Source organism: Enhydra lutris, unplaced genomic scaffold (genome assembly GCF_002288905.1).
Source record: "Enhydra lutris kenyoni isolate GAN:26980312 unplaced genomic scaffold, ASM228890v2 scaffoldscaffold39, whole genome shotgun sequence".
NCBI lineage: Eukaryota > Metazoa > Chordata > Mammalia > Carnivora > Mustelidae > Enhydra > Enhydra lutris.
Genome location: NW_019154123.1, coordinates 2,414,558 through 2,427,189, shown reverse-complemented (window position 1 = coordinate 2,427,189; position 12,632 = coordinate 2,414,558). Strand labels below are relative to the sequence as shown.

General features: G+C 40.4%; 1 protein-coding gene across 4 annotated transcripts in view; it reads right to left on the bottom strand.

The window, feature by feature from the left end:
• LOC111155077 (NIMA related kinase 10) overlaps window positions 1-12,632 on the bottom strand; it is a 215,373-nt gene that overhangs the window by 177,566 nt on the left and 25,175 nt on the right. For all 4 annotated transcript variants that reach the window (XM_022515118.1, XM_022515115.1, XM_022515116.1 and 1 more), the window contains 2 exons: window positions 10,996-11,126; window positions 9,010-9,108 (listed from right to left, as the gene is read on the bottom strand). In XM_022515118.1, coding sequence (XP_022370826.1) covers window positions 9,010-9,108; window positions 10,996-11,126 — 230 coding nt within the window. The remainder of the gene's footprint in view (window positions 1-9,009; window positions 9,109-10,995; window positions 11,127-12,632) is intronic.

The following is a 12,632-nucleotide window of genomic DNA, read 5'->3' as shown; positions in this document are numbered from 1 at the left end:
GAGAGAATACCTTTAATCTTTATAAATAGGGAGATGGCACACGACTGCTTTCCCTTTCAGGTGCTGGGGTTAGCTAAAGATAGCACGTAGCCTGAACTGCGGTGCAAAGATACTACCTCCCAAAGATCAAACAGAAATAATGATCAAGTTGCCACAGCTGCTAAAAACCTAATGAGGTTTAATGCTGATTGCTTTTCATTATTTAAGAGGAAAAGCTACGGGACATATTAAGAGGTGATTCATGCTACAAATATGCGTGCACTGGTATTTTTCCTGTTAACTATATACACTCTTCATGAGGAAAGTTCATGACCTTTGCAATGTTTTTCATATTAAAATAAATATGAAAAGTTTTCTTTTATTTCCTCCCCCCTCTAAAAAAGAAAAAGAAATTCCAGAATAGGCTTCTTAAAATTATTATTATTAAAGGAGTATAAATAAATGAGTTCCAGAAAAGTCTCAGAGTTAAAAGTTCTGTTCCAAACAAATGGCATTTTTTGTTTTGCAATTTTGGGACTGAAGCCCAAAGCTATTAATATTTCTACATGATTCTGGCCTCTGCTGTTGTAAATGTAAATAGAATTCCTGGTGTCTGAGTCCTCTGGCTTCTCTCTGAGCACTGACCTCTGAAGGAGCAGTTGTTCCTTCCTTGGCTCCCAGCCCTGAACCCCCCACAAGGACGCAGCACATGGGATGGATCTCCGGTATTCAAGTGGAATGGAGTGCTCTGTAAGACGATATAGATCTCTGTTTGCCAAGAGTTGGGGGACTAGGAAACACAAAACTTAGTGCAACCAGAGAATTACAGAGAATAATAGCGACCGATCATAAAGACAGGGGCCCTGGTTCTACTGAGGCAGCAGAGTCCCAAGGAGCAGAGCGGCTGGCTCAAGGCTGCACATGAAAGCAGAACTGGGGGCTGACTTCTGGGCCAGTGTTCCCGCCATCCCTCCCATCCCCACCCCAGGTCCCCCAGGCGGGGGTGACTAGGGAGACAGTGACTCTCCAAAACGCATCTACTGTGGGAGCAGGAATGTTGAGCACAGCAGCCAGGGGTCCTCTGGGGCAGCTCTGAAGAAGCTGTCTGTCTGCAAAGATAGTGTTTCCTGGGAGGGTATGTCCCAATATAGCCGCCGCACAGCAGCGGATTCATGAGCAGGCAAATATTTATCCCCTCTTGTGACTGAACTTTTGCCACTTCTTTCACAGGACTATTAATACATGGCAGCGTGATCAGCTCCCACGGCCTTTGTTCATGACCACCTGCCACGTTGCTTTTAGCATCACACGCCACTTTCTGCTATCGATACAAAAAAGGGAAGGAAAAATGGCTCTGGCCGCATAGTCGTTGAAAGGAGGGTAGTCAGGGTTTCACCTTCTTGCATGGTGAAAGAGACAAATAAATACACAATGTGAGAGCTCCATGTAAAAGCCAGCCACGAGGCAGTGGTGTTGGATCATAAAACTGCAAGTACGAAGGTCAACAAGACAGCCAAATGGCTCTGAGGTTAGCTGACTCCAGGGGCAGACGCACAGCCAGAGGCTCACCCCTGACCTCATATATACCATGCTTTGCTCTGGTTCTTGCTCAAAATTAGCAGCACCTTCAAGGTGGGGGTGTTATTTCAATTTCCCTTTTCATTAACACACAAAACAACACCAAGAAAACTTCTACCTTCAACTCAAAATTTAGGAGTAGAGAAGTTCAAGCCTGTTTCAAAATAAATATTATCCCAAATTCATGAAACAGAGCCCTGTGGGGGGGTTTTTGTGTATGGGGGGAGATCCTAGAAGAGTAAAATTCACATCAAAATAGATATGGTAAAACTTAGATGAAAAAAGAATATGTGTGAAGAAATTAATTCAAGGAACCTTTACTGACTTGTTCCATTAATCTTAATGGGTCTTTATTTTTCCTCTAGTCCCAAATAGGCTCCCAACCAAAAGTCCATCTAATGGGTCTTTGCTGGTTCCTACAGTCAGTCATTGAGCAGAAAAGACGGTCTACATGCATTTCTTCTACATAGTGGATGGCAGTTTCAGAGGTTGAATGCTTTCACATATTATTCATCACCTTCTCATAGCCAGGCACTGTTACACACCAGAAGTACAGCAAAGGACAAAACCATGCACTTGGGGTGCCTGGGTGGCTCAGTGGGTTAAAGCCTCTGCCTTCGGCTCAGGTCATGATCACAGGGTCCTGGGATCGAGCCCCACATTGGGCTCTCTGCTCAGCAGGGAGCCTGCTTCCTCCTCTCTCTCTCTCCGCCTGCCTCTCTGCCTACTTCTGATCTCTGTCTGTCAAATAAATGAATAAAATCTTTAAAAAAAAAAAAACATGCACTTGTGTTCATGGAGCTTACCTTCTAAAGGGAGAAGATCAATGATAAACACAAACTAATAAAAATTCATATGAGGTGGCATACAATGCAGGACAACAAAGGTTAAAGTTTAGGAGTCCAGGGGATACTATTTTCAGGCAGTCAGAGAAAGGTTTTCTGATAAAATTAGCATCGAAATGAATTGAGGAAGGAGTCTAGGTCAGAAGAGCGAAAGAGTTAAGTATATAGTCCCCGAGCAGAAGTGTGGTTGATTATGCAAGGAACAGCAAGGAAGCCCATGGGGCTGGAGCCAAGAGAACATAGACAAGTAATAGGAGTTGAAGTCAGAGATGGCAAGAGCCAGATCTGCAGGACTTTGTAGAATAAGAACAGGGGCTTTGGACTTACTATTCTGGAAAGCCACTAGAAGGCTCTAAGCAAATAACTAACACAATCCAACAGAGATTTTGAAAGGATCCTTTTGGAAATAGTGTTGAGAACAGTGTAGGGAGCCAGAGATCACAGCAGGGAGCCCAGTTAGTCTACAGCAACTGTCTAAGCAAAACATGATGGCAGCTTGGACTTGGTCAACATATGGAGAAGAGTAAAGCTCGGGGTGCACAAGTTAAGCAGGAAAAATCAAAAGTCTTGTTTTCAGTATGTCAACCTTGAGATCTCCAAAGAAGAAAAAGTCTACTAAGGCATATGTAAAACAAAAGATGAATCAACAGCAGTTACAACTTACAAGGTACAGTCTGCCGGAGCGACGCTGATAAAGGGATGGGTAGACTTACGTAAGTGCAAGTGTTTGGGGGTTGGCTGACTTTAGCCATGGGAACGAACTTCCTAGAATGTGCCTGGAACTCAGTGCCAGGCTCTCAGAATTTCACGAACTGATGGGAAGCTGTCATTTATTGATTTGGCCATGTTCAGATTGGTTCTGACGGTTACATGCGGCCCAAGAGAAAGCACTGCTTTCCTGGGAAGGTGGGGACATTTTAATTTCAAGCCTGTTAGACATCTAAGTGGACAATTTTTGCAAGAAGCAACAGTAGAGAGCAGAACAGAGAGAACATGATTACTGAAGTGATACTTTTCTGGTGCAAAACTACTTCGATTAATAAAGAACCCAGGAACCAGGCAGAGGAGAAAAGAGTATCAGCTAAGTCTTGTCTGAGGACCCTGGGCTTGGCCTTAACCTCTCAGCGACTACATGTATCAATGAGGCTGGACTGGACTTTTCCTTCAGGGTCTACTCCAACTCTGTAATTGGATGATGTCTTTTGTATGTGTGTATGTGTGGATATATATGTATATATTTGAGGAGAATAACATTTCAGGAGAAATAAAAATATAAGAGTTAAACATTTTCTCCAAGATACGTGATGGGAAGATGCTTGTTTTTGTTTGAGAATGACACGAGGTCCTAGGTTCTTGAAGGTTATCTTCTTCCTTTGTACATTTAAGATTCTGAAACTTAAAGCAAAAGAGAGACGAAAAGGCAAGATCCTAAAGGAGTCTCAGCCAATGAGACAGCTCTTTTAAAAACTTTCCTCTGGATAACATACGGTTTTTGTATGTACATAATAATTTCTCAAATAAATGAAGAAAAAAGCATAGAATTTTTAAAACATTAGAAGGAAAGATAGCAAGAATTAATGGAACTACTTCTAAGAGTGGTATAAAGGGTAATTTTTCATTTTTTATCATTTCCTGTATCCTTACATTATTTTATGGTGCTCAAAATAATTTAATATGGAGAAATTTCACTACAGGAAGACTCTCTCAGAACCCATGCTCTCCAATAAAACCAGTGACAATGGCTTGAGCTGGAAATAAAACACCCAAGCCCTGTCCACTGGGAGTTCAGTGTATGGGAGAGAGGAACAGGGGCCCAGGGCCATGAGACGGAAGGACAGCTGAGGGGCCAGAACAGCGAGGAAGACAAAGACGTGGGAGCAGCAGGCTTACAGTGAGCATTAGCATGGACAGAGGCTCAGAGGTGAGAGAAAATCACTCTCCAGGGAATAATCAGGGGCTTGCTGTGACCGTGGTGAGCCCCATGGATGCACGAGGCAGGAGCAAAATATGAGGCCAAGCGGAACAAGATCTCAAAGGGCTTTGTGAACCACTAGGGAACTGGAGTTTTACTCCGGTCCTTAGAGGATGGCCAGACTTTACCAAAGTGACCAGGCTTCCTTTTTCCCAGGCAAGGAGGAATCTTTAAAGGCCCCTATTGACCTGTCTGCTACCTGATGCAAGAAAATCACAGAAAAAGCATCTATCAACTTTGTACATTTCAAGAACTAAATCAAGAGATCGCTTCCAGTCCTTTCCTCTCACCTCCCCAGATAGGATCTGGAGAGCCAGTGCTGAAGTTCAAGTAAAGCTCAAAGAAGAGTCAATTGCATCGTGACCTAGGCCTAGCTTGGACATGGACAGCAAAAGTCTGTCTGGTAAACAAATAACTGCGTAGGTCCTGTTGGTTAGAAGCTCCTGTGAAGGCCCCAGGACACTCTGAATAACATTTCTAAATTGTGAAGTCTCTGCCAGATGCTTTCCCTGTCTCAAGGGTTTTTTTGTTTTTTTTTTTTAGATTTATTATTTTGGGGAGGAGGGGCAGAGAGAGAGGGAGAGAGAAACCCAAGCAGATTCTATGCTGAGCCTGATGTGGGGCTCTATCTCACAACCGTGATATCAGACCTGAGCCGAAATCAGGAGTCAGATGCCTAACTGTGCCACCCAGGCACCCCCAACTCAAGAAGTTCTTAAGCTCTTGTGTGGAGTATAAATAAATATCTTCCCAATCCAGACTTCTAACAGATGCATTTCCAAAATATGCCAGTTTATAGTAGATATTTCTGAAAATGGGATGTAAAATAGTAAGGACACCAACTTGTTCTTACTAGAAAAGTGACTGCATTTTTAGACCAAAAAGGTCATGCTAAATGGGTCAGGTGGCTCTCTTTTAACTGAAATTTGAAAACCTTGTATATACTTATGTCTACAAAAGTTACAGGCAAGGAAGGAGAAGATATCCTGGCAATTGTGGGATAATCGTACCAGGAAGAGACCAGTTAAGTGAACTCACTTTAAATAACACCAAATTTCATATTAAATAGGAGGGGACATGACTTAATGAAAACATGATCTTAAAATGTAAACTATGAAACTGAGATCTATTTAATTTTACATTTAGCAAAATTTCAGTTATAATTGCAACTCTGCCCTAATAACTAGAACAAAGCAAGAATGGATGCTGCTGACATCTGGGGGCACACTTTTTCTGACCAATCATGTAACATGATCCAATTCTCTTCTTCAATTGTCTCATTCTGCCAATGCCTCATTTGTTGGGTTCCAACAGTTCACCACCATCACTGTTAGTATCTTCAGGAAATTCTATATATATTCTATATATATATATATAGATACATATATATTTCCATATATATGGAATATATTCTATATATTCAGATTTTCAAGTTCATTTCACAGATAGATTATGTTATATTTGTACTGTGTTACAGGATCTGCACCTTGTCTGGCAGTCAGCAAGGAATGGACCAACAAAGAGGGAGCTCAGAGGAACAGATACACAGAAGAGATATCTGAGTAGAGGTCAATTTTATAAGGAGTTAATTAGAGGATATGTCAATTTTGTGACAAGTTTTACTTCCCTATACACCCTCGTAACAACCTAGTCTTGGATACTAAGCTCTCTTTGTACTTCTCTGGACAGGCAGATGAAATGGAAGGGGGGTGGATTTATTTTCTAACAGTAGACTTCCTACACACAAATGACCTTATGGGAGAAAGGAAAGTTGGAAGAATACAAAATTTTCTTCCATACTCTGCCACACATCAAGATTCACGACCATGAGTAACCAGAAGTAACCTCAGCTTCAGACACGATATTTTCACTTGCCCTTTGAGATTGACCATAAGGTGTTTGCAGCTTACAGTGTTACCTTATCTGACCCTGGATTAACAAGTCCTGTCTCATTTCAGATGCCACCTGGCGATTTCATTTCTGAGAACAAGGGAGTAATCACAGGTCAATCTTAGGAAAGGCACCCAGAAAGGAGGTATCCAGAAGTGTGGTTTAGGGGAAGATTACAGTTGGGGAGAATGAAATAGATTAAGAAAGAGAAAAAAAAAAAAAAAGAATGAGAACAGCATCACTCAGCCATAAACTGACTGACAACCTGGAAGGGCTCACATTCTACACATGAGACAAAATTCCCAATCAGCCGTATCTTCAGGGTAAAACTGAAGGCATAGCATCCTGAATATGCCCAATCTCATCTATAGCCTGAACCAGACCAAAGATCAAAGTCCGCAGTCCTTCAACTTCCCCAGTATTTAGTTGTCATAATATAAATAGTTTATATCCACCATATTTTCCATTGTATTGGGATACTGGGTAACTGTTTTGCTGACCAGAGTAGATGTTGAGTCCCTAGAAGAAAGGGGATCATGTGTCCTATTCATCTTTGTATTTTTACCCTCTTTTCCTTTCCCATTGTTTATTCCCTCCCTTCTCTATGCACAGTAGATATTCAAAAATTAAATTACTGAATTGAATCCAAGCTTTCCAGCCAACATTAAATCTGATGTTTGCAAAGAAAAGGATAGGAAGCTATACCAGAAAAGGCCCCAAGATATAGTTCTTCTGTAAGTCTAAATTTAGGTGGAAAAGGAGGAGAAAAGGTAATTCTGGCTATCTTAGCAAGGTCATACAGGGTGAGAAACAATAGAAGACCTTTACACTTAAGCCATCTTTGACCTAACCCTGCTTTTAGAATAGAACTGAACGTAACAGTCTGTCAGCAGCCAGAGGATGACGTAAAAGGATGCCCTTGATGTTCAGCATTCCTAAATTCCTTCTCCTACTATGAAAGCAAAGAGATCTATAATCATCTCTTCCTAGTTTGAAGATTTCCAGGGACTACTCATGTTGCAAGCCAGTAATTCCATCCAATCTAAGAAGCCTCATTAATCATGAAGAATTTGAAAAGGTTCTGACAAGAGATCTCTTAACTTCAGAATTGTTAAGATCTTTTCAACTGTTGGATGCCAACCCTTGCCCAATCAGTTTCCCTAACAATTTCTGCCTCTAGTGCCCTCAGGCTGGGGACACAGTGACATCTCTCACATCTTTAATATAGGAAATGCTCTGCCTTCCTCAAAGCAGTGACCTGATAAAGGGTCTATTGGACATCCCCTGAAGAGCTGATGGTAGTCATCTTCAAAACAAATTAAAGAACATCATTGCCTAATACCATTTCGGGCATAATTATTCTGCTACTAACCATTGTCCTACTCTGTTCAAGCTCAAGAAGAAAACAGTCAGGGACAACTTCATGTCCTTTGTAGCAGTGTTCATTAATTTTTCAACAATCTTTGAGTATATTGTCAAGAACTAAGCAGAGACCCAATTCCATAACCATGACAAAGATTTTAGGCTTTTCGTATTCTGAGTCAGTCTAATAATCCTCTGCCTAAATCAAGTACAAAGGCATAACAGATGCAGTCCCAATCCTTCATTGCTTTAAACTAAACCAATGTATTTGGCAGCCACTGTCCAATACTTACATACATAATAATACTAAATAACCCCCTTCAAAAGGTCAAATCACAAGACTACCACTCAGGCATATTTAGTGCTGATTCATCATGGAGGATCCACCGAGATACTGCTCTCCTTAAAGTCAGCTATTGCACTGAACTGAGTCACATGGTCAGGCATGAAATTATTTATATTTCTCCTATCTTCCAGAATAGGAGTAATTTTTTTCCCATCTCACTGGGGAAGAATTCAGATATCTCAATCAAGTCCCAAAGCAATGGGGAAGATTCAAGGTTCTTTATAGGCATCTTTTCAGCTGATGCTTGAGGAGAGAGCCTGGGCCTCCAGGGAAGAGTAGAAGGCTGGGTCCCACCATGACATAATGCTAGGGGCCACCTTCATATCAGGCAGCACTGTAACCAGCTCTCACTTCAAGAAGCCCAAATGGATAGAAAATTCAGTCCTGACTGCAATCCAGCACTAGTCAACGGTTCATTGAAAGACCTGTTTGTGAGACAGAGCCTACAGGTCTTACAAATCCTTCTCTAAAGTCCCAACACTGCTCTTGTGTTAAGACAAAGAAGAGCAATGGAGAGAACATTTGACCTGGTGCTGAGAGGAAACATTGTCATTGGGCCATGACTGGAGGTTACACTTTCATCCTTTTCCCAGGGTCAAGGCTGGGGCAGCCCATTTAACTTGGTACCACAAAAGTGTACCAAGAGGATGCTGGCCATGGGGTTACCCAATGTCTGTTTCATAAGAACCCTGGCAATAAACTCCTTCTGAGTATCCAAATTCAAAGTAAGAATAATAAGAAAAACAGTATAATGTGGGTCATACCATTTTACCTTAATGCCATAAAATTTGGCTAAATGCAACACTTAACCAGAGTAATTTTAATGAACTCACCTGCAATGCCTATTCATTTGCTCATTTTATCATTTATTTATGAGTTATCATTTATTTATGCCTATTTATGATATTTCCTCTATTTTATCTTTTAAGTATGATGTGCTCAATATCACAAACTGCTTCAAACCATATACTAGAAATAAGATGTATAAGATATGCCATTCTTGGGTAAATTGTTGGTCTTTTCTGGAAGAATCTTACCTGCAGATGAGTCTATTTCTCACCAAGGCTGTAAAGATCTCCTGAAATAGTTTATGCTGGGGATGTTTGCTGAAGTTTCTCTCATTCTTGTAGTTTATACTGATAAGGAACCAACAGAAAAGCATTTTGTAATAGAAATCTTTTAGCCCGCCTCAAAGTTCCCAATGCAAAGTTTCCAAGTACAGACCATCTGTATTCATGTAGATATTGAAAAATTCTTGGGGTTTAACATATTGCTAAAGGCACATATCAACTGTTAAAAAAGGAACTACAGGGGCATCTGGGTGGCTCAGTGGGTTAAGCCTCTGCCTTCCACTCAGGTCATGATCTCAGGGTGCAGGGATCGAGCTCTGCATCGGGGTCTCAGCTTAGTGGGGAGCCTGCTTCCTTCTCTCTCTCTCTGCCTGCCTCTCTGCCTACTTGTGATCTCTGTCTGTCAAAGAAAGAATTAAAGAAAAAAGGAACTAGAAAGTCAATTATAATTATAATGAATATTATAACTGAGCATATATACTTAATTTCATCATTTAACTAAATTATAAATACTCATAAATACTTCATAGCTAAACTTGTTTGGAGGGGGGTAAAAGTGGATATGAAGAGAAAGAATGATGAGGACATATTATCTAGACATTGTGCATGAGGCAGTTTATAAACAATTCTTCCCTTCATTTTTGCACCCACAACCCCATTGGCTGCTATAGCTATTAACACCAGTGCTTACCATACATATCTCCTTGTGGGTAATATGGATTTATCAAACACAGCCTAAACTCTTTCAACCGTGAAAGTTCCTATTGTTGTGGTTGCTGATTGGTTGCTGTGTATGTGTATGTGTCTGTGTGTGTGTACATGTGTGCTTAACCAAGTCTGGAGGTATCCTATCTTCAGCTTCTTTCTTCTGATATAGCCAATTAAAGAGGTTACAAATACTGCCAAACAGTCCACTTTAAAACTGGGAGAGGATAGAAATAATGCACAAAATGGTGACATCGTTATAAAATATATGATTATACTATTTTTATGGAAATTAAAATAGATCAGGTTAAAATCTGGGCCAAATAAGCTGGAACTACATGAGTGTATCACCTCAAAGGCAAGTTCTATGGTCTTACCATTTGAACTGTTCTGCCTTTGCAGTCTTTCAGATGTCATTGGACAGTGTGTCCCTACCTTAGCCAGGTGAGGGCTGTAATGCATTCTTAGTACCTGGATACAAGTAGACTGACTGTGTAAGAATTTTTGAAGAATTTAGTGTTCCTCACTAAATCGAAGCTGTGTAACGTCATGTGATTTTGTGGAATATTAAATTCATTGTCATAAAATGACAGGGAGACAAAGTCTAGACCAAATAAATAAATGATCATTCTAGAATATTCATCTTGATATTTCATGCCATTCATTATTTACATGGCACTTTGTGCCAAATGAAGTCAGCACATTGTAAAACTGAGAGAACCAGCTCCTGGAAGGGGAGTGGCCCACAGAACATGCAACTTCTAGGAGATCTAAATGGTGACAGGAGAGAGGAACATGGATTGACGGTTTCCATGTTAAAGGTGAGGTGCAATCCCTTCAACTGAAAACCTCGGTTGCTTTGACAATCCCAGTCCTTTGCCACCACATCTGTTCATAGCAATGGCTTCTTTTATGCCTCCTCACTGCTGGCAGCGTATGGACAGGCCAAAGGCTGAAGACAAAGCCTGGAATTAGCCAGGCCAGGTCAACAACCTGGAACTTCTTTCTCATGGAACAAGTGCCAAAGGTATGGCAGCAAGGTGTCCTTAAACACCCAGGTCGGCTCCGGCTGCAGTCATTAAGCTGTATTTACACACTATTCTGGAAATGATTTAAGCATAATGAAAATTATTAAGTTAAGAATCCTCATGATAAATTTTGAAATAGCTTTAAAGTTTAGCTCCTGTGACAAAGTTTTGAGCTAATTAGAATAGGCTGCTGAAAACAAGGGAGATACTGCATTCTTACCTAAAATTTTCAAGTTCAACAGCTTCTGTGGACTCATGCCACTGACCTCGGGCTCTGTGTCCACCCACCTTGATGGCATGCTCGGTCTTCGTCATGCTATTTTGGGCACTATCGAAGTTAATGGCTGGAAGCTATGGAAACAGAAGCACAGAACCCGTGAGGGTAACAATAAAGAAAGTAACAAAATGTGGGAAAGGGGTAGATGGAGGCCGAATAAAGGGAATGAGTTTTTTTCCCAAACAAATAATTACCATGGTAGCCAAGCCAATGTAGTTTCCCAAGATTTAAACATCTTTGACTTAAAACATTTATTCTCGCTACCTGATGCTGCTTTATTTCACTTCATAGCTTGTAACATCGCCTGTCATATCTTACGGTTACCTATGTATTTTTAGTCTCCTTTGATTATAGTGGCAGCTCAACATGATGAGAACTTTGAACACAGTCAGGCCTGGGCCTTAGGAGTTTTCAAAGCTTCTTGGGTGATTCAACTGTGCCACCAGAATAGAGAGTTTCCAGATCCAGCTAGAACTCTCCGGTAGAGCGTGAAACCCTAAACTGAGAATAAGTCATCATTCATTCTTCAACACTTGCTAGCCACACACAGTGCTTGCCAGGTGTCAGGGACATAAAGGTAAAGAGGATTCTATCTCTTTTAATGAGTCCAAACATCCTGATTAGTCAATCATATTTATAAAAGTCATGAATTCACCAAAAGAAAAGTAAAATTTTGTTTAAAAAAAAGAAAAAATTTGCTTAAATTAACTATAGCAACTATATGTCCCCGTTTACAATATGAACTTGTAATTATTTATATAATAAATTCTAAGTTATCAGTACTAAAATAGTTTCACTTACCAATAAGTACCAATAATTAGGATAACCCTGAGGATTGTTTTTTGTACCGTGATAAAGCTGAGCATAGTGCAAATACCTTATTCTTTCCAAAGTACAAATGAAGGATATTCTATAGCTAGTGAAATTATTACAGAGGAGGTAAGTAGAGCATAATATAAAAAATAAAAGATCTACTTTGTATTCTATGTATTATAATTTTCAAATAAATCTACTATATGTGGTACTTATCATCCACCCAAATATTTGACACAATTCCACAAAAAGATATCATCTCCTTATCCAAAAAGAGTATGTCTGACTTTCCATTAGGCAGTCACCTTATAGAAAGATGCATTATAATAAGGACATTGTTGGGCACCTGGGTGGCTCACTTGGTTAAGCGACTGACTGCCTTCTGCTCAGGTCATGATCCCAGAGTCCTGGGACTGAGTCTCACATCTGGCTCCCAGCTCCGTGGGGAGTCTGGTTTTCCCTCTCATTCTCTCTGTCTCTCAAATAAGTAAATAAAAACTCTAAACAAAATAAAAATTAAAAAATACATTGTTCAATGGCTAGCAAAAAAAAAAAAAAATGCCAGCACAGTTGCATTTTCAAAACATTAATAATAAATCTTTCATCCTGTTAAACTACCTTTCTATCTCAGTATAGCAGGCCAATCAGTCCACAAACACCACAAAATAATAGGCCATGGGCACCCAAAAGAGTAAGGCTTATTGGCTAAGAGAACAAACCCTCAGCCAGATGCCCTGGGTTTAAAACTACCAGTAGGTAGCTGCATG